The 26463-nt window shown below is 43.5% G+C and overlaps 1 protein-coding gene across 1 annotated transcript; it reads right to left on the bottom strand.

Moving 5' to 3' along the window:
• Positions 1-286: 286 nt before the first annotated feature.
• On the bottom strand, positions 287-26385 carry KLF13 (Kruppel-like factor 13). The gene is made up of 2 exons (XM_009866977.1): positions 25845-26385; positions 287-579 (listed from the first exon to the last, which is right to left on the bottom strand). Exons 1-2 carry the CDS (start codon positions 26383-26385, stop codon positions 287-289), a joined length of 834 nt encoding a protein of 277 aa, XP_009865279.1.
• Positions 26386-26463: the final 78 nt, after the last annotated feature.

Below are 26463 nucleotides of genomic sequence, written 5' to 3'. Positions count from 1 at the left end.
TGGTTGCAAAATGGATGAAATACTGAGACAGCAGGAGTCACTAAGTGTAATATGTAAGTCTGTCCATGAGGTTAGAACAGCCACTTGTGTGGTTGGGTGAAGACAATTGACTGGAAATTGCAGTGGGAGGCAGCTATTGACTGATTATTTAAAAATAAAAAACAGAAACGCGGGACGGCGGGAACTGAGGAGGGGAAGCGACAGAGTTTTTTAAATGTGTGCAACGCAACCAAAACTCCACGTTAGGTATTAGAAGCAAAGTGCTTGACATCCAGTGCAGGTAGATCTACGGGGAGCTGGCGGGGCTGATGGTCGGGCTGGAGGCGTCCGAGCGGCTGTAGTCACTGACAGAGCCTGTTCTCGAGCTGCTGCCGCTTCGCCTCTTGAGCATGCTGGGGTGGAAATTGGCGTGGCGACGGGCATGCTTTGTCAGGTGGTCGCTGCGCATGAAGCGTTTCTCACAGAGGGGGCAGCTGAACTTCTTTTCCCCAGTGTGAGTGCGGTAATGGCGGGCCAGCTCGTCGGAGCGAGCAAACTTCTTGTTACACCCTTGCCAGTTGCATTCGAAAGGCCGTTCACCTGCAGGGAGCAAACGTGGCACGATTAGAAGGGATAGCGATGCCTTTTTTTAATGAAATAGTTAGAATAAAAAGGTTGGGAACAGGGTCGATGCCCCTTGGCACTAATTGGATGGAGAAGGTGGTACCCTCTGCCCGAGAGGAGGCCACTGTGTATCCAACCCATTCAAAAGTACCATTTGCTTTAGCAAACCAGTGATACCGTATTTGCTAACTGGATCTTCGGGGATGCTGGGCTCCCGATGCTTTAATGGATGTCACATTTCATATCTCTGGTAGTCCGGTGGAGTTTACAGTACCTGCGCTGAACTCTACAAAATACTCACTTTTTCCTCCAAGCTGTCCCTGACTGAAGTCCAGAAGGTGTGATGAAGTCTCTCTCCTCAGCTATTTAAAAACTATTACGGTGAAAATGCAAAATGGCAATTTTGAGGCACTGGATGAGAGGCTCTCGCCTTGTATTCTCCACAGCCATGCCTGTGCTGTCTGCATTTGCTACAGGGTACCACGGTTTCTCTTGTTCCTCACCTTCGGTCTTGCTTAGAAGTCAGGCAGGCAGCACTGCCTTTCGGGTAGATAAATGTGCCGTGTCAAAGGTAGAGGCCTTCTATTAACAGCTAACCTAAAAACCATGACCTGGTACGCCTAAGGCAGAAGCAGCGACCAGCGAGCTCAGAGAAAGAGCAGTCTGAGGAGACAGATCTCGGAGAGGGGACACATCTCTCGGAGGGCCAGGTGCCTGTGCCGTGGCACGGCTGTGCTGGGGGCTGTGCTTGGGCGCTCCCGTACATGTGCAGCCTGAGAAGCTCGAGCCCTGGTCGCAGACAGAAGTAGTGTTGTTGGGTAGAGCATATCTGGAATATATTCCCAGCTTCGTGCGCTCCATACTCTTTAACAACTCATACTATTTATTTCCACCCTTAGTCTCTCTGCTTGTTAAAAATGAAAACATGAAATCGTGAAATGCGCTGTCTGCTACTTGTGTATTGACTCGCCTCTTACTGTCACTGAGTCAGAGCATCACATGTTCCTTGTTTGCCATTAATTTATTCTTTTGTGGATGCACAAACTTAGCATTGTTTCTAGTTGTAAGTTTTGTAACTTCCTACTTGCACTTAGTCTTTCTAACACCGAGTAGCCAGCTCAGGAGGCCCAGAGAGCTATAAAAGGACTGCCTGCAGTTGGCTTCCCCTGAACTAAAGCCTAAAAAACTTACGGCCCCACAAACTTTTTTAAGAATGAAAGCACCACCAGCTGGTTTAACGGCTCTAGTTTTGTGGCTTAAAAACACATGTGCACATCCATTCAATGTCCTTCTCAGCCTTCTCCTGCAAACTGTCAGGGACTCATCTCTCGGTCCGCCGACAGAAACCTGAAACAAACGGGGCACGTGTATTTTGGCTGTGTCAGGCATCCAGTCATCAGCTGTTAGATGCGCTCCTGCCTGCCGTGGGACGTGCCAGCCATCCCTGCTGTGTGACCAGATTCATCAGTCTTCTTGTGGTGTTTTGGTCACAGCACAGAGAGATTTCTGTGAGGACTTTGGGCCCCTTGGGAAGAAGGGCGATGGTCTGACAGCTGGATCTGACCCATGGAATCAAAGTTCCTTATCCCTGAGCTATGCTATCATTTTTTGGTAAGGCCTTTGGATGTTTCTGTTGCCCAAAATAATTTTCTCTGTTTTCGTTACAAATGATGTCAGCAAATGTTCTTCACCAGAAGGACTGCTCCCTGAATGACTGCTTCCAGACAAGGAGGGCAAGAGTTAGTGAGCCTTTTTTGCATCTGCTGTTGATACCACCATGAAAAAGGTACTTCTTCTCTGATTAGTTAGCATGGCATCAGTTGCTCTTGGCTACATCTGGCATCTGGTAGCCAGTAGGCACAACAGTCCCATTGGTAATGGGAGAAGAGGTTCTGGAGAAGGTTTGTGTAAGATCTGTGTTAGCCAGCACCAACAGTTAGGTGACAAAGGTACTGCACAACTTATCTCCCCCTCTCCTCACCGTGCTTCGGATCTGGATGAGAACGTTTAGGTTCCCACTCACCTGCCTGGTTTGATGTCAGTGATGGTGGTGATGATTTGGGTGCTGAGCCAAAGAAAACGTGGTCTTTCTCGCACTGTTTCTCTACCGTCCCCCGTTCTCCTCCTTCCTAGGAACTACTTTATCCCCTCAGTCTTTTCTAGTCTTGATTCAAGATCTTGGTAGTTGCCTTAAAGGTTCTTGGCCAAGCGGTTCTCGCCTCCCTGCGCTCTCTGGCAGCTGGCAAAATGCTGGTAGTAGTAGTAGTAGTAAGTTCTCTAGAGTGCTTCCCAGCTTTTTTGAGGTTTAACAATACCTCCTCAAAGAAAAGCTTTATTGTGAGTAAATGCTGGATGCCTTATGTGAAGATACAGGAGTCATTATTACTAATAAAAAATGAGTACACTGTCTGGAACAAAGTTGCTGCGGGGTATTAAGACAAGACCTAGCTGCTGCTCCAAAACCACACAGGGAAATTCACAGTCCGTCATCAGTCTCATCTCTCAAACAGAAGGGATGTGGTTTGCTGTGCAGGTAAGCTACATGTCCTTTTACTGGCAGCAAAACAATCAACAGAACGCAAGATTACATGACTTGATTGCCTAATCTCATTAGGGAACACGCAGCCACAGTAAAACTTTCTTGCATAAGCAGTAACCCCTGGACGTGTTGTACTCGACAAAGAGATTTCACCATTGAAGTGGCCATACATGACACAATAAAGGCTTTGAGCTCCATCTTGGGCAATGCTGAAGTCACAATTTTACCTTTATACAACCACTGCAGAATCTGATCGTACACATTAATGTGGAAATGGTATCAAATATCTTAAATTCAGAAGGAAACATATCAAGCCCTGTGAATGTGGTCACCGAGACTCTTAAGGCTAGGCCTTGGTACCCGTGATACCAACCATTTTCAGACCTACGATGCAAAGATTAGGCAGTTGAATCTAAACAAGTCGAAATGTGATATCCACTGCCCTACAGATGCGAGCGTTATTAAATCAGACCACATATTGGAGGCTATTTTTTCTATTTAACTCATGTAGCAGCTATGCACATTATGTTAGCATCTTCAAGCGTATGCCAAGGCCATGCAAGTAACAAAGAAATGCGTACCCTGGGAATTCCATGAGCGCCTGCAAAACCAGAAACAGTAAGCCAGAACCAATTTTCTGTGATCTTTAATCTGTTCTGCTGTTTTGCAGAACAGGATTGTACGCTGTTACGAAAACAGTCTGGAAACCTGAACACGCCACTGTGTGCTATTCTTATATTTCTACATTTTCATACACATAATTAACAGTATATTTGGAAACAGAGATCAGCAGGCTGGGTGGGGAGGATGAGGGGCAGACAGTGAGAGAGATGTGACTGAAGCAGCCTTCCTCCAAAAGAGGAAATGATATCCTGGGAAGAAAAAATGATCAGCCAAGCAGGCAACGTTTCTTGAGACCGGCTGTTATTTAAAAAAAGAAGAAAAAGTCATCCTTCATTGGCACTGATATGTACTTACAAATATTTTTATTTCTGTTATTCTCTTGTTTATAAACAAGCCCTTAACTTTTGGAGTGCAAGAGAGAGAATAATGCTTTGTTTTGATGTTAGGTGAACGGTGGTTTCTTTATCATGGATTTTAAAAATGCCAAAGCCTTACAATTCCAGATTCCTGTAACTTGAAAAGAATTTTAAATTAATGGGTTTGGGGGGTGACAGGTCATAAGCAAATGGGTCAAACGCCATCATGGTTTTTTGCATTCTTTTTTTGTGCGTCTCTTCGACAGCTTGTGAATGTCTTGGCCACCTTCAGCCTTACCTGACAGAGAGAGCAAATTCAACAGCAGTGAGCTTGACCAGTTCCAGAAAAACGAGGAAGTTTTAGTAATGTTCTCAGGGAAGAGTTACAGGGTGAACTTGACTGTCACTAGACAACAGAAACCCGATACGGGCGTGTGGTATTACTGCCCAAAGCCAAGAAAAATGCAGTCAGAGTTCACACAGTAGACACTGGGTCCCCCGAGGCCCTAGGACGCACGGCCACGAGGAGCATTGGGACCTGCTGGCCAAAGGACGCATTTTGTCTGGGGGGTGACCTTTTTCTATGAACTGGGGTTAGCAGGCACGGACCCAGGCATCATACAACCTCACTTGAAAACATCTTTATTTTACTCTTAAGAAATCCAGTCATTAAGTTGATGAATTACTGGTTTTCTGCATGCACAGGAAACTACTACTGAGCAGAGCTGCAACAGCTACCATAATATCCATTATTTAAGTCCTTGCTTTATTTCCTGTACCTTAACATTTTCATTGAGTTATTTAGGCATACGTGAATGTTTCTTGAAAAGGGAATTTCCAGGTGGCAAGTTTACGTTTTAAACACATGCACGTTCCTGTGTGCTCTGGAAGTGCCTGTCTTGCTCCATCTGGGAGCCCAGATTAACTCCTGGGCCTTCTCTGTAAAACCACGGCTGCCTCAAACAACTCAAATAGCGAACACACACGTTTGGATACTGTAACTGATAATGGTTACAATGCCAGAGACATTTAAGTTGTGTAAAATTCCTCCCCTAGGTTTTACCCGTCTGGTCTAACCTGAATAACTGATTTGGTACGTTCTATGTTTTTTGAAGCAGATTACCTTCTGGCAGTTATACTCCAGGCCTTCATTTCAAACTTGTTCAATAACAGCTTATATAAGCTCAGTTTATAATAATTTTAGCTACTTTACTGTATTTTTATCAGCCACATTTGCCTGTCTTTTGTCAAGGCAGAATCATTGTAGCTCTCGGATTTATTATTTTTATTTTTCCAAGCTGCTCCATCACATAATCTTTCTGTTGTCCAAAACACGCCTTCCGTGGCTTTAGTGAATCGCTTTTCAACCTGGGATGCCCAAGCTGAACTGCTCCCCCTGTGTGAGTTTCTACGGCTCAGCACTTCTAAAATGCTCGTGTTTTTTATCCGGCGTTTTTGCACAATGAATTGAGAATCTGAAATTAAAAGCTGGTGTCTTCCCCAAGTGCTTTTGCGCCTCCCCTGTTAACTCCTGTTTAGTTCTCGCTTTATCTCTGCTGAAGTGAATCTCTGCGAGTTCAGTACGTGAAGCTCTGTTCCACTCCCAGCCAAAGCCGAGTTCCAGAGCACTTCACACAGACAGCCAGTACGTAGCTGAAAGTTACTTTTCAGCATCTGGAAAATAAATCTTGCAGCAAATTGGCTTTAAAAGCAAATGGCCATAAATTTAATAGAAATAAATATTGCCACATCCTTTGCTAGGGTTTTGAATGAAAGAGTGACATAAAGGCTAGAGAGTTTATGCAGATAACTTATTTTCTGCTCAACTGAAAAGATTAAAAAGACTTTGAACTGCAGAATAATTCAGCAAACCAAGAAGCCCATAGTAATTTTAATGTTGGTTGACCAAAATGATTTTCTTCTCTTGGAGTATTTTTTTTTCTTGTAAAACTGATTTCATTCCTTTAGCTTAGGACATGACAATGTTAATCTGAAACGAATCAAGGAAACCCACTATCATATAAGTTTTCTGGAATTAAAAGAAGTCAATCTAAACCATTTGCGGAGTTCAGCTGACATATAGTTCTGGTCTTCATAAAAGACTACTTGTCAGTGAATGATTTTTTGTCAAAAATACAATTTCTATAGTTCTTGCTAATGAAGAAATGCAAAGTTATTCATGTTCTTTATTAAAATGTCTTGGCAGCATGAAGATTAAATGCCTGACATTTCTATTAAGTGACTAACTAAAGATCTGATCTTTTAAGGGGACAATTCCATTTGCCTTTTCACCTTCCACTGGACTCCCCGTGTTTATAAGCACAAGGGATTTTCAGAGACAGCCACCGAGGGTAGGCTAACCAGCCACAAAAGTCTGCCCTTCCCTTCACAGAGAAATCACGGAATAGATTTTAATCTGTGCTGAGCATATGACTGAAAAGACGCCCTCTGGCACTGCAGCGTGGCCCAGGGAGTTTTAGGGGATTCCCTACAGCTTCTTAAGTAGAGAAAACTTCTGTTCTAGTGTTACGCTAAGTTGCTCTGGTTTCCTTGTACATCTGTCCTCCCAAGCCATTGCGCACGCTCTTAGTAATTGATGCAGCCCTTCAAAATGCTCTGTGTGTGTGAGTTCTTTCAAAAGTGCAAAAATGCACTACTGGCATGGCAAGAAGCAACCAGCCAACAGCCCATGCCAGAAAGACCACGCACGTTTTCCAAACATGTATTTTTATGATCTTGCCTGGCCTGAGATAGAGTTCTATGGATACATAGTGAATTGTATTTGGTTTTCTTCTCTCTAGCTACATTTACCTCGTGGTCTCTGTCTTTGCTAGAGACTACTCCAAAAATTAGGCAATCCTGCAGGGCAACTGAGAAATTAGATTGTTTCCCATCAGTTGAAGACCATAATGAAGTTATAAGAAACCTTTCAGGAGTTCCACAGTTTTCAATTCCCATCTGTGTCTGTAGACCTAAGCACCGAGAGTCTGATCCTACTCGTTTTACTGCACTCTTGTACTAAGATAAGTAAAACCTGTCATCGCTAATATTAGGCTTTCTCCTGTGCCATTTGTCACTTCCTGGTCTCTGAGGAGTTCACACTTTATCTCTTCTCCCTTCCTTACACAACCCCACCCTGTCTTACATGTTCCTTCCTCATTTGAAGCTATAAAAAATCAGTTGCACGAGGCCAGGGGCTCCTGAAGCTCTGAAGTCAATCACGCAGACTACATCAAAACTGGGCCTGTGCAAACATAGTTCTATTTGTTAAAGAGTTTTTTTCTTGAGACGCATTCAGATACAAAAGTGCTAATGTGAGTTTAGCCTTCAAGATATTTTTCTTTTATGATGGGGTCTAGATATGTAGCTGCAAATCTTTCAAATACATCCTCTTTATTAGAAGTAATGTAAGTATTTAAAGCTACTTTAGCAACTCAGTTTGATGCCTCGGGAGCATCCAGTGGAATACAAAAGCCAGCAGAAAGACAACCCTGAAACTAAAGGCTGAGACAATGAAAGTGAGGGGACAGAGATCCGGGTAATTCCTAAAAAACCCTGTAACTTAGAGATTCCTCATCATTCTTCTAACTGAGGGCCATGGGCTGTCTGCAACTGCTAGCAAAACGAAGGGAATGGAGATGAGGGCATCCTCGTCTTTGCTCTCCTCCCATCATAAGCCATGGCACGAAGGTAGAGAAACAATATTCTTGTTGGTATCTCAAGCACAGAAATTTAGCAAAACAGCTCTAAATTCTGTTAAAACAGTAAATGCGTCGTATTTTAGTTTCTCCTTCCTCTTCTTTGTTACTTATTTCTAACCGTTAGACAGAGGTGATGCCTTTGAACACGCTAATCATCTGTTAAACATCCAGGCTGTAGGTCACCACTGATTTCCTGGAGCGAATACTGTAAGTTGAGTCTAGGAACTCATCACTTACTGCTTACACGGTGTCTGTGGCATGCGTTGGTGAGCTGCTGGAAATGCCGCTTCTCCGCAGCTCCTACTAGAGAGATGAAAGGAGGGAGGAAGCCTCTCCAGCCCACGGAATTGGACAAAGCTGGCTTCCACGCGTTCCGCTGCCGGGCCCCTAAGCTGTGGTATTTTCCTCTTTACTTTCTGTGATATTCTTAGCAAAGTGTTTCGGAGGGAGTTGCTGCCCATATACAAATGCAGTAAGAGCAATTCTTCTGGGATGTAAACGTGCTTCCTTGGTACCTTGGGTAGTCAGGGTAGCCGTGTCAGGAAAGGAAGAGCTCGATGGGCGTATGTGTGTTTTCTCCTCACAGGAATCCTGCCTCGCAGGGACAGCTTCCATGGCGGGTGAGTGTGCAGGCTAGAACGGACCCTCGCTGCCCCACAGGAAAAACTGGTGTCGATCCTGTTTCCATTAAGTGCAGCACCTTTGTTTACGCAGACTTTTGCCGCATCCTATCACAAAAGCAGCATTTTTTCCCTCTGCTGCTGGAATGTATGAGTAAACAATTCTCTTTTACTGACTACCAGTGACAGGCCTAACTCTCGAGAAATGGAAGGCAACAGCCTCCATGTCAAAAAGCTTATGTTCTAAATAATACAAACTAAACACTGGGCGTTCTATCAAAGTTAAGAACCTGCAATTGCTGTATGTGCTTTCTGTGCAGTAAGCCTAAAACCCTGACTGGTCTCCTTCTGTCTGAGGCATTAAATCCTTGATTAGCGTTCAGTAAAACACCTGAAATGCCACTAATGTAAAAGAGCAGCAACTTTCACTTGATTTTGGCTCTCCTGTGGCTTGTTCCAAGCATGGAGATCAATAGCTGACCCTTTGACTTTGCACTTAAATGCACGGTAATTAAATTGTGTTATGCTGAAACGATGAAGTGGTGAATTCTGGAGAGTGGAATATGTGTCTCAGCTACGTGGCATTTCCAAAGCACACTCAGGTATTGGACTCTTTGCAAAGAGGGGGACTCTGGGGCTTAGTACAGAAGCCCTTTAATGACTAGATTTCTCTAATTTGTCCTACTCAGATGTGTGAATGTAAGAAAGGAAGGATGATTATGAAAACTTCTATTGTGAATAGAAAATACATGAAAAAACCCCACCGTAAATAGAGCCTCTGAACACAACTGGGTATTACTGAATGACAAAACTAAACGATGGGAGGTTTTTTCCTTTTCCACTGATCAATTATACTTTTTAACAAACATACTTCAAAAGAGTACTGGGGTTGCAACCCCAAAAAAATCTAAGTTCTAATCAGCAGATCTGACCTATTATAGCACCCAAGCAAAGGAATTTCAGCCTAGAATTCTTGCCTCGAGCCAAAAACTTGTTGTTTAAGGGACTTTCTTCATTCCTTACATACAAAGCTTTTGTCTTCAGTATAGGTCAGAGAAGTCTGGCCTCTTAAAACATAGCAGAGACTAACACCAGGGAAGGTGTGTAGGATTTTATTCTTTTTCTGTCACGTTGACGAGTCAGTTCAAACCTTTTAAAGGTGCATATAATAAACACAGCGTTTTTATAAAATGAGTCCACTTAAAACTCGAAAAGGCAAGTGTTCATATGGACCTTGATAAACATATATGCGGGCCCGAGATCTTGTTTAGCCCTCCGCAGTCTCATGTTACCTCTGTTCTAGCAGGCTAGCGTGTCCATTTGTTGTCTGCTACAAGCTGATGATTTCAGCTGCACCGCTCACCCTCTGTTAGAGCAAATAAGGTGATTAATGAAAATGTTATGCAGACAGCAACTGAAGCCAAGAACAAAAACTCCCCAGACTTGATTCCCCCTCCTCCAGGAGAGAAAAAAAAATAATCTTACCCATAGCTGACACAACTGAACCAAATGTGTCTTCCAAGGAACGTGCAGTTAAGGTACCAACAGAAACACAAGGTTTCCATTACCAGCTGCTGTCTGGAGCTTTCCTGTGCTCGCTCCGTTACCCAGCCCACTGGACAAACTCAGACCAGCTCCAGATCACACTGTTAGCAGCTCCACGGGAGCTCCAAAGAATACGACGCTCCTTGGCATGCTGTCTTTCTGCAGCCCGCTCTTACGGTGGGAAGGAAGGTAACACGCTCACTAGAGGACACTTCCTGCTCTCCTCCAGCACTGTCCCAACCGAGCTGACAGGCTAATTGTCAAGCCATTCATTCTCAATGGAATTATACGTGTGGCAGAATTAACCAGGAAGCACTCATGGTTCACGTGGCAGGAACCGAAAAAGTGATGTCGTGACTTCTAAATGTTGTAACTGCTGCTTTGGAGATTTTCTTGTGAACGTATCTCCACCGATAACTGTGCTCCTTTTTTTTGAGTAATATGATGACCTGTCTTTCCTCAGCTTTCACTGTGGGCCACAGGTTATTTCTTGCTCTTCTAACAACCTCATGGATCATGCGTCTCAACCCGAAATTGCTGTGATGTAGTCCTTGACTGAAAATTCTGGTTAGCTTACTTAGATGTCTCAAGTTTTCATTTATCTGATTTCTGATCACTGTGGGAGTTAGGAACTTAAAAGTTAGATCAAACCTAAAATCTTGAACCTAAAGAGTGTTTGAAATCAAACCAAAACAGCAGAAACCATCCCTGTCTGTACGATGAGCACAGAAACAACCTCTGTAGTAGTTGAGCCGGCTTTGAGTGAAAAGTGTGCCTCCCAAATCATTTTTGTTGTGGCTTTCAAAAAAAATTGCATAGTAATCTTCCTGATGTCTGGTATGACAACTGTAATGTTTTTAAGTGGGAGAGCAATTAAATAGGTAATGACAAATTATATTCACCTGGTGTGAGCTGTGGGTGAATTCACGCTGAAATTGTGAAACTTTGGCTCCATGAGCTTTACCCAGAACTTGCACGAAGAAGTGCAAAGAAGGAATCATAGGACCCCATGAATCCGTCTTTTCGCTGTTGACGTATCAATGATTTTTTTATTATTCTGTTCTACTAAAAACAGAAAAGTGCTTGTAAAAGCAAAACTTATCAAATTAATGAAAGATTGTCCTGCTATGCAAAATAACAGACTAAAGGATTGTTCACCTATACCCAAACCTACACATTATTTATCTGAATTCTGGAAGATGTTGAATGTCATCTGCCTCCAACTGAAGTCCACATACTTTGGCATGAATAGACATTGTGAGCAAGTTATGCCGTTTTCTGTGCACTGCGTCTCCCAGGATTTGGGGACAGGATGAGATTTCATTTTACTAGAAGCCAGGCAAACAGAAGTTAGCGAAGCTGCCTTTGGCTGTAACTGTAAAATGTCTCTTTGTGAACTTTTGAACTGTTTAATTAACAACCTCACAGTAACAGAGCACGCATGAAACATAGGACTTTAGCATCTGTAAGTACAGCTAAAGCTGTAAAGCTGAATGAAAAATCTGGTACTGCGAGTTTATTGCAGCTCTGTGGAGAGAGAGGGTGGGAATTTCCTTGTATTTTTATTCTCATTCTGGATGGATTGATGTGCCAGGGAGCAAGGTGGGGCGCTCAAGTAGTTTACGAGCAGCATCAGCCAGTGACCATGCGGCGCATCCAGCTTTAGGGAATGGGCAGCTCTGGAAAGTAGTTTTATGGGCTGATAATCAAACAGTAAGTCTGTTGCTTGAGACCAGGCAGCTGCCATTCAAGGTATGCACAAACCTGTTGCATACACTTCAGAAAATCTTCTGCCCTCATTGTAAAGCCACGTTTCCTGTTTAAAGCAGGATTCAGGGGGTTGTTTTTAATAAAGGAATCAGATTCTATGCTAACAGTTGTTCTCATGGTCTAATGTGCTCACTTTCAAAGCAAGCCAACTTTTTACAGAAAACACTATTTGCAGTTCAACATTCAACTCTTGCAAATCTCATTTCTGTGTTCTATTCTGACAATACCTTCCCGCTTTCTTTTGCATCTAGCAGTCTCCTTCAACCACAGCTGTATGGAAAAGAAAAAAAAGAGCACCAAGTACCTGCTCCTTTCTAGTTTCAGCTTGGTTTTAAGCCTTTTCTATGAGTTAATTCTTTAAAATCTTGTAAGCACACCACATCTAGGCCTCATTCTTATATATGAGCAGAAAATAAGTAGGAGAAGGTTTTCAGCAATTATCACCCATGAGATTTAATTTTGGCTTTCTTAATGTTTTAAGCACTGGAATGAACCTGCAGGGACGTACACCCAGCTCTCTGAAAAATAAGGCTCCTGTGTCTCAAGCTGTTTGTGAAAGCGTGCGTTACCACCTTGGCCATGTTCTATACGAAACAGAAACAAATGGTTTTTAATGAGACGCCCTTAGCACTCCCCTTAGACAGACTCCGAGGACTTCAGGCACCAGTGAGTCACACGGAGAGGGGCACCGCACGTGACACCAGAGAGGCCGTTTTGCTAGAGGAGCATCACTGCTATCATAGAATCGTAAAGGTTGGAAAGGGCCTTTAAGATCATAACGTCCAACTTAGCAGCCCTACACCACCCTAACACTGAATCATCTCCTCAAGAGCCACATCCAGCCGGTTTGTAAACACCTCCAGGGATGGTGACTCCACCACCTCCCTCGGCAACCCCTTCCAACGCTTCACCAGCCTTCCGGTGAAGAAGTTTCTCCTAATATCCAAATACCGCACCGCTTCTCTGAGCCTTCACCCCACGGTATAACGTCCCCTAGGTGCAGCTCAGCTCTCGTGCTCTCTCTCTTTGTTTTATGATCATTTAGCAGGACAGCTGGTTGCAAGGTCTCTAGGGAGAGCAGCCCCACCAGCTGCATCTGATACGTGGGGTCACAGCGTAGGAGAGAGGCCGTGGTGAGTGCTGGAAATGAATGAAGGAAGTACGTGGTGGCAGAGGAGGATAAGTCAGAAGGTGATTACACGGGTATGACTGTGAAACGTGACTGAAAAGCTAAGATCTCCAGTACAACATGGACATATTTCAAAGGCAGCTTTGTCAAGGGCTGTATCTGGGGATACATCAATTTGAAAACACCTCTCTCTACTTTTGAAGTAGCTGTCTCATCGTATATTCACATAAAGAAATCAACTAGATTCTTTTTTTCTAAAGGAGATACTACTGTAAATACTTCCCTTTTTCAACTGAGTACTGAAAGGATCATCATTACTATTCCAAACTGTACATATAGACAAGCATGGCCTCTTTATCAGCTCTAACTCTGTTTTCCCTTGCATGCCACACCCATGTCTTCACTGCTTGCCTTTACAGTCTAGCCTTAACACCAGTTACGTCTCGCTACCAAATGTGGTTTACACATGAATCAGGCTAGAAAAGGCTGCCTAGCAGCCACCATTTTCTCTCCGTGCTTTAAAAGCCTCCTGACATGTAAATCCTTTTACCGAGTTATTCCTTAGCAGAGATTCTGAATCTATAGGACATATATACGTACTGTAAAAATGCAACTGTTGTGAAGGTAGAAAAGCTGCAGCAGAAAGATCCCTATTCGTTGCCAAAACATAAATGACGAGTGTCTCAGGCTCATCTGTTCATGCTCTGCTACACTTCCTCATTTAAGAAGTGAGTGGCTCTACTCTCTAATAGACCTGCTTTTCGAGGCGAGGCGAAGAAACCTGGTGGCCTTTCTGGTTATTGGAGGTGGTGCACCTGTTCCTTGTGTGGGTAGGAAATTAGTTGACCACACTTTGCATGCCCAAAGCAGAGGGGCTAATGAAATACTCTGTAAAATACAAGGTTTTACTGTGGTGCAAGTTTTTTCAGAAGAAGCTTCCTATGGTGGAAACGTTCTGTGAAATAGAACAGGAAATGCACATTATTTTAAACTATTCCTGTGACATTCTAGAAGCTATACCTGCCGCGTAAGTCACAGGATAGCTCCAAAACCCAATGCAGGGGATGTAATTTCTGCTTAGAAAAAGATCCTAGAAGTTCCCAGCTATTCTTATTTCCATTTGGACTCGTGGTCAATCGAGTGCTAAGTCTAGGAACTGCAAAATTATTTGAACCTGGCTTCCTGTCCCTATTCCTAGCTCCTGCTGAGCACAACTCTGGCAGCCAGGAGGGGTCTTGGGCTGGGATTCAGGAATTCCAGTATGTAGAGTTGCAAGGTTCAAAAACTTGAGTAATCAGGAGGTTCTGTTACAACAGACTGACTGTAAATAAAGCCAAAGAAAACAGGAATTGCAGCTTCACGGGTTGTGTTGTATCCTGACTTGGCTTTGGGGGAGGTTTGGGGGATTGAGAAGATCCGACTACTGCTGTTGCAGCGTGACAGCGCCAAGCAGGACAGTTGATTATTCCTACATAAGACGCGATGCACAAAGTACAAAGAATTTCAGCCAATTCTTGGAAACTTGTTTCTACTTTCTTCTGAGAAGAAAAGTTTTTACAGGTCAAGTTTAGGTTTGCTACTCCTTGTGAATGATGGACAAGCAGAAGAAAATCTTAGTCTTAGGAAAAGTGATACATCATTACGCTGTACACAAGCAGGTAGGAGCTCACCACTTTTTGCACCTCAGCACTTGTACTCAGACACAACGCTGCCTGCATGCTCAGAGACGCACAGTTACAAATCACCTTCTCAATGTAACCCCTGTTACTCAGGGCTGTAAATGCTCTTAAGAGAATAAATCCACCACCCCGGGTGAGGCAGCTAGGGCCTGTTCCCATGCCTTAACACATGGGAGAGGAACTGGACGCAAGGAATGTCCGAGCAGAAAGTTAACACAGAAGCGGGAAGGATTAGAGTTGATTATTCACTGACTGCTGCTGTGTCAGTGGAGTTCTGTACACACGGTAAGGAGCTGCAGCTGTGTTTTACAATCAGAAGAGTCGAACACAAACTTGACTTAGGAACTTAGGAGCATTTATATATTTTTTAAAAAATACATATATGTTAAAAATGCCAGAGGTGGTCTGATTTCCAAGTGAAAAACAGTTGTGCAGTGGAAGTTAACTTGGTCTTTCAGTGTTTGTCCTTGAAATTGCAACAAATATACTCAAAGGAAAAGTGGGCTAGCACAATCATTTCATAAAGGGAACAGGAACACCAGAGAACTTGCAGAGCCCCCAGGACAATGTTACCGCTTCTTTACAACTACTTAGTTGAGAACACTGTAACTTAGTAACTTGGATTTCTTTACAAATGAGAGTAGAGCTCAGTTCCTGCAGAGCATTAAAAGAGCAACAACTATCAGGTGTATCAATCACATTGGTTCCTTGTTTTTCTGTAAAAAATTTGCCTAAACATCTAGGAAAGCAATTTTTATGCTAACACTAGAAAAACATTATGTCAAATGAATTTGAGTCTCTTGCAAACAACAGTGGCCATATCGAGTTTACGGTGAATAGGTATAATAGAGCAATGTAAAGTGTAACTTGGATGTGCCCAGTGAGACCAGGGTTGGCTTACGGAAAGAAGCTTTAAGCCAACATACGCACTGAAGTTCAGCGCAGCTGTCATGTGCTTTTCCAAAATAATCAGTCTGTAACTCGCCCACAAGTGCTAACCTCAGCAGCACAAAGCAGGGCATTGATGCTCCATCCTCAGAAAGTAGAGCTGCTTTTCCAAGAATTCATTATAAAAGCAAAGCGCCAGCGAGATAGCGTTCTCTCGGGCTTTTTTTGTAATGACAACAAATCAATTTTAGTAATTTTTGCCGTAGTGACAAAAAAGCATCTAGCGATTCATACATTCAAAAGGGAGTACTCAGCTGCATGCAAAAAGTTAATTATGTTCTTATCAACGGTCTATAAGAGCACCAGTCAAGGTAAGGATAAAAGAAGAGAAGGATTCTTTTACTGAGCAACTTGGTGTTAGACTGAGTGGGGAGAAAGTACTCAAATCCTTCTTACTATCCTATAAAGCATAGTAAAAGCTGAACCATGACTTTTTTATGTTATAAAGCCCTGAAACTTCAAGGAATTAACTTCAAGGAATTAACAGCAGCCTGTTAAATGATCCCATCTTAAACGATGGGGAAAAGGAAGCATCAAGTGCAAGATGTAGGTTTCAAACAGCGTATTACAAATATATAATAACACTATGTAGGGCCATCTATAAATTCCAAAGCATTTGCTTTTCTGATTGCTCATAATTTTGCTCCTACATTCTTATTTAAGCTAGAATTCAGTGGATGTGTTGCCAGTCTGAGAAAGACTACTTCCAAAACACTAGCGAGAGTAATTCGTTTCCAACAATGATGGAAGTTGGGGGAAATGGAAGGGGCTGTACATCTCTGCGCAAAGGGGAAAAAATGTATCAACGAGAATGCTGGCGGCGAGGTAATCCTTGGGGGTATCTAAGAAATTCGGTTTCGTGTTGGCCATGTTCTGAGAATTTAAAAAACATACTTTGCAAATACACCCTGGATTTATTATACAATATGATTAGACATCTGCCAACATTTCATTGGCACTGCTCATATGGCCACACGTACACCGAATGGAAACTTCCACTGACTTAGAGGGGCTTTCCGTGCTCTGTGAAGAGTCTGACATACACGCATAAGAAAAGTACATACAATTCACATTGCTCTTGGAAAATGTAGCCATCTCCAGAACAATCCAAAACTGCCAAGGCAATCGAATTAATGCTAGTCTGCAGTCCTTCTGCTGGCATTTAAAAGAAATGGCAAATTTAAATTCAGTAAGCCCCTACAATATCTAGCAGGAACTGGTTTGTGAGGTTTTAGCAGCATCCCCGTTCGTATTTGTTACAGCAGTATCCTAAACTACCAGAGTAAGAACACAGGAAGCTCTATACGCACTGTGAGGTTTTGCAAGACTCTATAAAGCCCCCGTCCAGTACGTAAACTTGTACCAGTGTAATTTCCTGCATTTATACACAACCCCCCCCAAACTGCTAAACAAACATTCATCTCATCTCCTAAAAACCAGCTCACCATTTCAGCAAAATTTTGCAGGAAACATCTGAAGACAGACTGGGCTGGCATGTTCTAACCCTTCTCCGCTGGCTCCACTGTAAGTTCCTCTGGTGGGAATACTGACAGCTGTTCAGCATCGAAAGCTCACTACACCCCTTTTGGCTGGCCTGACGCTGGAACCCAGCGGTGAGCATTTCTGCCCCTCTCCTTGCCCAGTTTTTACAGCTACCGATGAAGGCAGTGCAGGCTGCATAACCAGCACGCTCGTTTTGCTTGTGTATTTCTTGTCCGGGGATATTCTAGCTGGCTGCCGCACCAAAGCAGACGGAAAGCTGCCAAAACACGTAGCAGCAACACAGTGCTCTCTCGTGAATTTTTCAGGTGCCTCTATTCCAAACCTCCTATAACTTACCAGCAAATAACAGAGAGCAGTCTGGTAGAAATATAGTGTGCCATAAATCTAAGATAGCTTATTGATCTGTTGACTGCAACGTCAGTCACAAATGTTTTGCCTATAATTCCTGAGAGCACTGCAAAAGTGCTGTTACTGATTATAGAAAATCTTTTCCTTGCACTAGAGGTCATTTCAGGATATGCTCACTCTAATACTATTTGACTTGTGCCAAGTTCCTGGTTAGTAAATGTTTTTTATGTTAGGGCTGCAAAAAAAGCTTCTAAGGTCGTTTTTCTACCAGTAACTACAACAGTGGCGCTCTGAACTTTTAAAAACTTTTCTTTTATATTAAGTGGAGGCCCTGTAAGATCTGCTGAATCTGCAAGACCTGAAAAATACAGGATACGTGTGTCTGACTTCAGTGCCTGCACTTAAATAACCCCCATTGTCTAGCTATTGTTAAGCTGAACACAGCAAGATAATGATCTCACTGCCCAAGCGAATCCACCTCGCAAAAGCCAAGAGGATAACAAAGGAAAAAAGTATACCTATAGAAATTGTACAGAAAGGACCCTTCCGAGGTTGTCCTGCATTTGAACAGCAGAGTATTTTTTTGGCTCTGTCAGCACTGTCTTCTAAACAGCTGATCCAAGATTGGAGGGGGGCAGGGGAGAAGTTGGAACATGCTTAACTTATAAAACAGAACTAGAAACCACATGTCCAGTATAAACAAGTTCCAGGTTTCTGCTCTTGGATGTGCCATAACCATGTTCAGCCAGACAATAACACAATGCAGCAGTTGTACTTTAAACAGTTAAAGGTGCCTTCTTTTCAGATGAAATCCAACTGTGAATTTGTACCATAAAGAACTCCAGTTTCGCGAAAGTTTTGTTTATGCACAACTTGGGTCACATACAAATACGTTCCAGGGCCCTGCAGAGAAGTAGATGCTACTGCAGGATAATCTACAGATGCCTCAGAATGTTTTTTTCCATAGGGCTGTGATTAATTTCTCATACAAACACAGCTATCAAATGCAGTCATCCACTCATTAAGAAGATTGGTTGCTGGTTTACTGCAGACTGCAAGATTTCGGTCCTGCTGCTGAGAAGAAAACGCTGCTACCAGTGCCTCGGATGAGGAATACAGCTGGAAAGTGATCCCTCCTCACCACTTCAGTATAAATAAACCTCTTTACATGACCTCTCCTCACCACTTCAGCATTAATAGGCCTCATTCCATGGGGCCTGAGTACCACCTCCTTGCCACAAGGAAGATGGTTCATGGAAGGAGAATTGTGGTAAGTTTCTGGTTTTCCACTAGATACCTAAAGTTTTCACCCTATAGAAAAGGCAATCCCTGAACGCTGTACTCTGTGAATGCTGTTGACTACAACAGCCATACTGTAGTTGGGGGTTTTTTGTTAATTACTCTCTGCTCAGCTACAGTAATACCACAGGTTGGCAACTCTCTGCCTGAGCTAGGCTTCTCTTGCTGCCTTGGTCTCTACAAAATGTGACTTCAAAAGAATCGTGGAAGTCACAAATTGAGTCATTTTCTTTCTGGACTTTTTCTTTCCTGGTTTACTGTGTGTTTCAGTGCAACATAATATGTACATCCCCTTGGATTCAAAGCAATGTCCATACATCCTTTAAACTGACTGTCACCTTCCTCTTCTCTCCTCACTCAGCAAAAGCAAACAGAGGAAAAGCGCAGAAAAATGATGGAGAGACAACATTTAGCTTATGCTGATTATACCTGTTTCAAAGACCATGAGGAAGAGGGAAAAAGTATTTTCTATAGCAGACCCTCTCTCCATCACAGCTATGACAATGCTAAGTACAGCTTTGTTTTAAAGGCTTTTTAGCTACAATATTTAAACTCTGTTAATTGTTATCAGAAGCTTTATCTCTGTGACTTCTGCATGATTAATATCTTCTTTAAGACTGGAGAAAAAAAGGAGGAAAGGGGAAGGAAAGCCTTTCACAGAAAGATCTCTGTAACAATCAGAAGACTTAATTCTTTCTAGTAGCTAATACTACTGGTGTGTGTGGTAAATGTTGTCAGCCAGGTGGAATCTTCATGCAGCCAATCTAACCCTAACCCTTTTGCAGCTGACACCTATTTTTCAATCCTGAACCAGTCGGTAAAAGGAGTGAGCAGGAATAGCTCTGCTTTTCTTCCTGACTTCAGCTCCTTTCGAAAAATCTAACTTCTAAAACTTGCTTACTCTGAAAAGAAATTTATGCTTGTATCAGAGATTTTTAATGTTAACAGAATTACAGCCTGCTTGTTATCTTCAATGAATGTAGACTGATCCAGGCTTAGGATCGATACTTTAAACCGATAACTTTATTCTTTGGAATTGTGTGTTAGGGTGAGGACTTAGGAGGTGCTGTAAGTGAAGTTGTTTTATGTTTTCAATGACTCGTTCTTTTTAATGTGCTAGAACCTTCTTGAAGGAAGTAAGGAAGGAATTGTAGAGCTCTTTCAGAGTAAATAAAAGCAATGTTTTGCAGTCTTACATTTTTAAAAATACAGGCTTATTCAAGGACAGTGAAGACTACCAGTTTTCAGAAAAATGCAGGAGCTGGCTGCTGAGCCATTTAACACAGAAAAAGAACAGTTAACTCAGGCTAGAAAGACAACTGTTCCACAAAGCTGGCAAGTGAAGCTGTCCTGCAGCTACTGTTTGAGCCTGTCTCAGAGAAAAACCTTAGAGAAAAGATGTTGATGCACTCAGTGAAGAGAGGAGGTGGAAAGCATTAGAAGAACGTTATGGGGACACAACAGCCTAGAGGCACCTTGGACCTTTTTGATAATCTGGGTGTATGCTAATGCTCCTGAGTTAGATATCGCTACCTGGCTCTGCATGCCTAACTTCTAACAGGAAGGATTCAGAAACAGGAGGCCCAGCCACTAAAACTGAAACTGCTGAGCAACACGCAGTGGGCCAAATTCACTTAGTCTGTGCTCTTGCTTGTGAGAAATCAGTATTAGGGAAGGGCCTTTCCAATTTCCTCTGGCACCCTGTTCAGAGGGAGGGCAGCTTCATATTCAGTCCTGGCATCCTGCGGGCAGTCCCGAGTAGCCCAACTGGCAGCTCAGGTGATGGACTGAACCAGGGGTCCCACTCCTTTCACCCTGCTCTATCCAGGAGCAACCTGCAGCCCTATTTGCCTCCGCTCTCAAGTGGCACGAGAGGCATTAGACTAAGTTTTTCCTTTTGTAGTCTTCTCCTGCGAAGGCTTGAGTCTTCACAAACAGTGCCCGCTTGCCACACACATGCAGGTACAGCCCCTCCAGAGTCACTGTGTGCCTACAGGCAAGTGAAAGGAAACCTAAGCTAAGTCTAGGCCACATTTTTTACCTGTCTAGCTGTTTCTGGTAATTGACAGGTGCTAAAATAGAAGATAAACTACTTCACAGATCCATGCTTCTCCTTACCTTGGTTAATGAGTTTCTTCACCCAGACCTGAGTAGCGTCTTCATTCAGACCAACTTCTTTGAAGTTGTATTTTACTGCTTTTTTTGAAATAATGTAGTAGGAGCAAATCAGACATACTAGAACTGAAAGTGAAAACCAACCTCCTGTTTAAAACATATTATCTGTACAACTCCCTGAAAGGCAGCTGTAGTGAGACTGGTGTTGGCCGCTTCCCCCTAGTGAATAGCGATAGGACAAGAGGGAATGGGTTCAAGTTGCGCCAGGGGAAGTTTAGATGGGATATTAGGAAAAACTTCTTCACCAAAAGGGTGGTGAAGCTTTGGAAGGGGTTGCCGAGGGAGGTGGTGGAGTCACCATCCCTGGACGTGTTTCCAAAGCAGCTGGATGTGGCACTTGAGGAGATGGTTCAGTGTTAGGGTGGTGCAGGGCTGTTGGTTGGATGATCTTAAGGTCCTTTCCAACCTTGATGTTTCTATGATTTCTATGATTATATAAAGGCCTCTTTACCAAATGAAATGCAGGCCAAATGCTACTTCATTTTTTGTCCAGCCTAACTGTTATGCTGTCACACTTGTCACAGTGAGCTCCGATTGCTTTATTTCCCAGATTGCTTTGAAATAACATCTACACACGGTTACAAAGTCATCAGGAAGAAGTTTGCGTAGGGAAACAAGATATAATTGAGGGGGGGAAAGGGGTACTATAAGTTTAAAACTTTTTCATATGGGTTCTCTAGTGCTGTACTAAAAAATGTGATTATAGAGATTTAATGTAAAGAAATGGAAGCTCCTTTTCAAGTGAATGGAAACGAGTCTGTCTTTTCTACCTATTTCAATTCAGCTAATATTTCATTAATAAGGATTAGGCTAAAAACAACAGATACCAAGTAACATATCCTGCATAACTGCAAGGTTAAGCAGGCTGAGTACAGAGCTGCCCAAGCTCACTCTGCCAGCTTGGGACTAACAAAGGTCTTGACCGCTTTCTCTTGGATGAGTCCTAACCTGACGCTGATGAACAAGGATAAGATAATTAGGGTGGCCTTCCCTTACTCCTGTGCCCAAACAGCCATACAGCTGGTTAAGCAACAGTACAGAGGAGCCACTCTCAAAACCCCCAGAACCCCAAGTTTGTTTCACTGTGGGATTCTATCGCAGTAAGATTCTAGACTGGGACCGGTGCCCGCATCTCCGTAGCGTGCATTAATCTGCACAAACAAACTTTGATATGTTTGTAACTTTGTGTGTTACAATGTACTACTTGCTTACTAGAACCAGGAAGTTTAGAAGCATAGTTCAACGGAATTAAACGAGGGTTTATTTTGTGCTTTCCCTGCATTGCTGATGGCACGCTAATGAAGATGGCTTAGAGACTGAGAGGTCACAGCGACCTCGGGGGTACTTCAATACACAGGATTCTTGTGATCCCTGTCAGTTTTTCTCTACCTATAGATGTGTAGCATAATGCAGTAAGTTGAGGCTCTCGACAGCCTCTCAGCACACAGTGGTCCTGGACAATGTTTTATGAGGTCATAGTCTATAGGTGGCTCTTCCGTGCTGCACTGCCTCTTTTCCCTTCAAGAGACAAACTGGTTTCCAGTGACTCCAGAGAATTTCCAAACCTTCCTGGTGCCCCTGTGCTGAAAACCTGATTAGAGGAGGGAGAACTTTTTCATGTAAATGGCTTATCTGATTTTCTGAAAGTCCTTTTAGGGATTTTCTCAGGAGGGGAGAGCATCTTTAAAACTGGTGTGCCCCAAAATTTTTGTACCTATGAGATTAATATAGTTTTGGACACACAATGTGCTGCATCTGCAGATCACAACAAAGCTTCTGAGGTCCTCGGAAGCCTCAATAGAAAAGAATTTGGATGTGACATCTGCCCACTGACACTAAGTATAACCTTCTGGTAAACATTAAAACTTCAGGGGCTTTGTGTCTGATGATCACGTTGAACTCCCGGACATCCAGTGACAGAGTAGGGTGGAAAGCATAAACACAAAAAGAAACGTAGGGAGAGGGGAAGGGTTTGAAAGCTTGTGGAGAGAATGGCAAAGATTTTAGCGACTGATGTTTTCTGCCTGGTTCAAGGGTTTTAATGAAGAATTGCTCGTATACCAAACACAAGAAACTAGGGGTTGTTCTAGCACATTGTGTTCTAGTGGAGAACTTCATTCTGAAACACTGTATTCAGAGCAAGGGCCTAAGGACAAAAGGCAGATGCTGCTTCCTTGGCTGTTCCATCTTATTTCTTCTGCTTTAACTAGGATCATTAGCATCCTCTGCACTGTGGTTTTCGCTTTGGACTTTTGAGCACTGAAATCTGGCTATAACTACCAGAAGGATTCCGCACAGGTCAGCAAACAGCTGGAACCAGCTCTCCATGTGAGCTGGGTTTGGAAAGTTCGGTATCTTTTTGCCACACACCCTAGGCTCAACAATCTTCTTCCTCCAAGCATGAACAGCAAAAACTTTTTTTTTTGCAGTAGCAGATAAGGACAAGCAAGTTTCAAAAGCAGATCACAAGCTGCACTATTCAAATATCTCTAGCGCTATCATCAGTATCTTCTAGCCTGCAGTACTGTTCTTAGCCTTCAGTTCACCCCTAAATATCAGCTCATCTAGTCATACAACACGTGGAAGAAGTTCCACTCCATAGCTGAAGTTTTTGATTGTTTGTTTCTTAGTAAGTCGGTTTGGGAGTTCCTGGGGTTTAAAGCACCTTGCATGTCTACTTGGAGTACTTCCACACTGACTGGTGAGGTGGACAGCCATCACCTCACCTATCAATCTGATAGATGGGCAGATCAATGTGTACATGGTACTTAACTAGTTCAGGACTGTAAAGAGGAGGAGACACAAAACCTTCTAACCCCCAAACTTTTAAATCAGTAAAACCCATTATGTGTTTTGTAAAAGCAAACATTTTCTAGTCCTGGAAGTTGCAGCTTGTTCTCTCGGCTTAACTCCTAGTGTCATACAAACTTGTTCTAAGCCTGTCGCAATTTCTTTTAAAGGAGGAAAAAAATCAAACACCTTAGAAAACATTCTGCAAGAGGAGTAAGAGGCATTTTAGCCTGTTTAAAACTCACTCCAGACAAGAGACAGACCTGTTGCCATTGAGGAGGCAAACTTGGCAGCTTTGTTTAAAGCTTCCCACACAGATACTGGAGATGCAAGAAAACAAAGAAGCTGTAGTCCCCGAGGGTCCTGCCACTCCCAGGGCAAAACCAGTCCCTTCCCTGCTTTTCCTCTAGCTCTCACAGACACGCACATGCTCTCTTCTCTGAGCGCTATGAGCTACAGCAATAACCGATTAAGCCCTGCAAACATGGAAAAAAAAAAAAACAGTACAGGAAATGAAGAGTTAAAAAAAAAAGAGAGAGAGGAAAAGAAAAAAAGCAGAGCACTTGGAGGCAAGCCAGCGTCCCCGAATGACTCGGCTGGGCTGGCAGCCCGGAGCGACACTCCCCAGCGGCCCTGCCCTCCCTCTCCTCTCCCCGCACGGCGGGCATGCCCAGCCCTCCGCTCTTGAGCAGGGGCAGGAGTTCCCCTTCTCCGTCTCTAGCTGGTTCGGGAGCCCAGGAACATTGCTAAATTTATCTTTCACTTGTAGGGCAACGGCAAATGCCAGAAGGAAGAAAGCAAAAGAACTGAAAATTAATGGAGACAACTCCCTGCAAGCCAAGTGGAAGCACCTTTTCTGCATAACTCCCAAGGAGCAAAAAGCAGCGCCACAGTGCAAAGCAGGGCAGGCTGCCTGGGGTGCCAGGAACATGCTGTTCCTTCGGCTGCGCCGCACAGGGATTGTCCATCCATATGCTCAAACTTGACGGGGCTTTCTTTTCTCCCGCGGAGAGCAAAACATACCCTCCGTGTGGCCGGGCTGTTGCTTTGTCTCAGGAAGGCAGCAGGAAAAGCTGAAGGCACACTGAGGAGCTATGGCTGGCATGGGTGAGGCTGCCACCTCTGAGCTAAAATTGTTTTGGAGTCATTAAGCCACGTTTAGTTCTGAGGATCTTAACGCTCTTTATAAGTGATCTGACCATAGCTCTTATTTAACTAACTTGTTGTCTGAAATCAGTGGAACAGCTTGCACAAGCCTGTTCCAGTCGGTGTGGTGCCTAACCATAGGCGCTATGACCGGGGCCTTCAGCAGAGATCGATCTCGATTTTCGGTGGTCCCTGTCTGACGGGGAAGCTGCCCTGTTTCCCAGCACCAGGCAGAGGCACGAGGTCTGGCAAGTCATGGGGCCTGCTTCAGGATGGCTCTCAAGAGCTTCAGTGCCTAATTTCCACAGTGCTTGCGAGAGTTCCACCTTTCCTCTGTGCATCTCATAAACTACAACTAACGAAGGTAAGTCTTCACCAAGAAGTAAGCACTTCGCACTGATCAGAACAAGGGTGTGTTTGCATTCAACTGGTTTTTTTTTTGTTTTGAAATCGGTTCTACTCAGCTGCCAAAAGCTTTTTTGAGACTGCCCATGTCCCCCTTCTCTCTACGCTTCTGATAAATGTCTTCTTGTGACTCATGTTCAGCTTCTCATCTGCCTTCCTGCCTACTCTAGCTTTCACACAAGTGTCTGCTAAAGAAAGAAACAGACACACAGTCATTCAGGTGCCTCTAGAACATTTAATTTTAAAAATATCAGTATTGATGCTTGCATGGGAAGTGATAAGCTGGTATAAAGGTAGTGACAGGAGCACGGGGTAGAAAAAGTACATGGGGGAGGGGAAGAAGCATTGGAAAGGGAAGTAGAAGACGCACCGAACATGAAGGCTAGCAGCTAAAAATTACAGCTTGGTACAATCCAGAGACGACCCACATGCCCTTCCCTTTGACATTAAGTAAGAAAAAAGGGCAACATTAGCTTTGAATCTAAGCCCAGTAAGGGTTTATTCCCAGAGGGTTTTTTTTGTTGTTGCTGTTTGGTTTTCCCGAGCTTGAGTTCTGAGAGGTGAAACCATAATGGTGGCCAAATACAAGTTTGTTAGGTTTTGTTTTCTCAACAGTCAATTACCAAGCTGTAACAAATAAATTTCTGGCTGGATTGTAACTAACCTGTGTGGGTCCTTAGATGAGCTTTAAGATGGGAAGATTTGCCATAAACTTTTTCACACCCCACATAGTGGCATTTGTGCTTTTTCTGGGGTGATCCGGGGTCAGTCCAGCTTCTCGTGCGTTTGTTCTTTTGTCTGGGGCTTGGCTCAGTTACTGCAGCCAGGCTAGTAGGTGTGGCTGCTCTTCCTCCTCCACGCTTACCAGCCGAAGACACACTTTCTTCCCCAAACTCCTCCGGAGCAACAGAAATGTGTATTTGTTCTGTGATATCAAAGGTGTCCGTTTTATCCATCCTCAGAGCCGGTGAGTTTGGGACGTGCTGGTTTAGATCTGCTAAAATGCTCGCTACCACAAGTAATGATGATCCATTGTCTTTCCCGGTTTCTCTGACTTCCCGCGTATCTTCTCCATTTGATGAAGGAGGTACTGCTGCATCAGGTTGGGGTTCACGCTGCCCTTTGGGACTATGGATAATAGCACGACTGGACATAGAAACAAGGCACTCCGCTGCAAAATGATCCACATATGCCGCTGTTGCCATTTTCCCTAAGTTTAAAAAGAAATCCGAACAGGAGAGGGGAAAAAAAAACCCAAAACCACGAACACCACCACAACTGCT

Source organism: Apaloderma vittatum, unplaced genomic scaffold, assembly GCF_000703405.1.
Source record: "Apaloderma vittatum isolate BGI_N311 unplaced genomic scaffold, ASM70340v1 scaffold21810, whole genome shotgun sequence".
Taxonomy (NCBI): Eukaryota; Metazoa; Chordata; class Aves; order Trogoniformes; family Trogonidae; genus Apaloderma; species Apaloderma vittatum.
The sequence above is the reverse complement of the archived record's forward strand: the minus strand, read 5'-3'. Positions and strand labels throughout refer to the sequence as shown.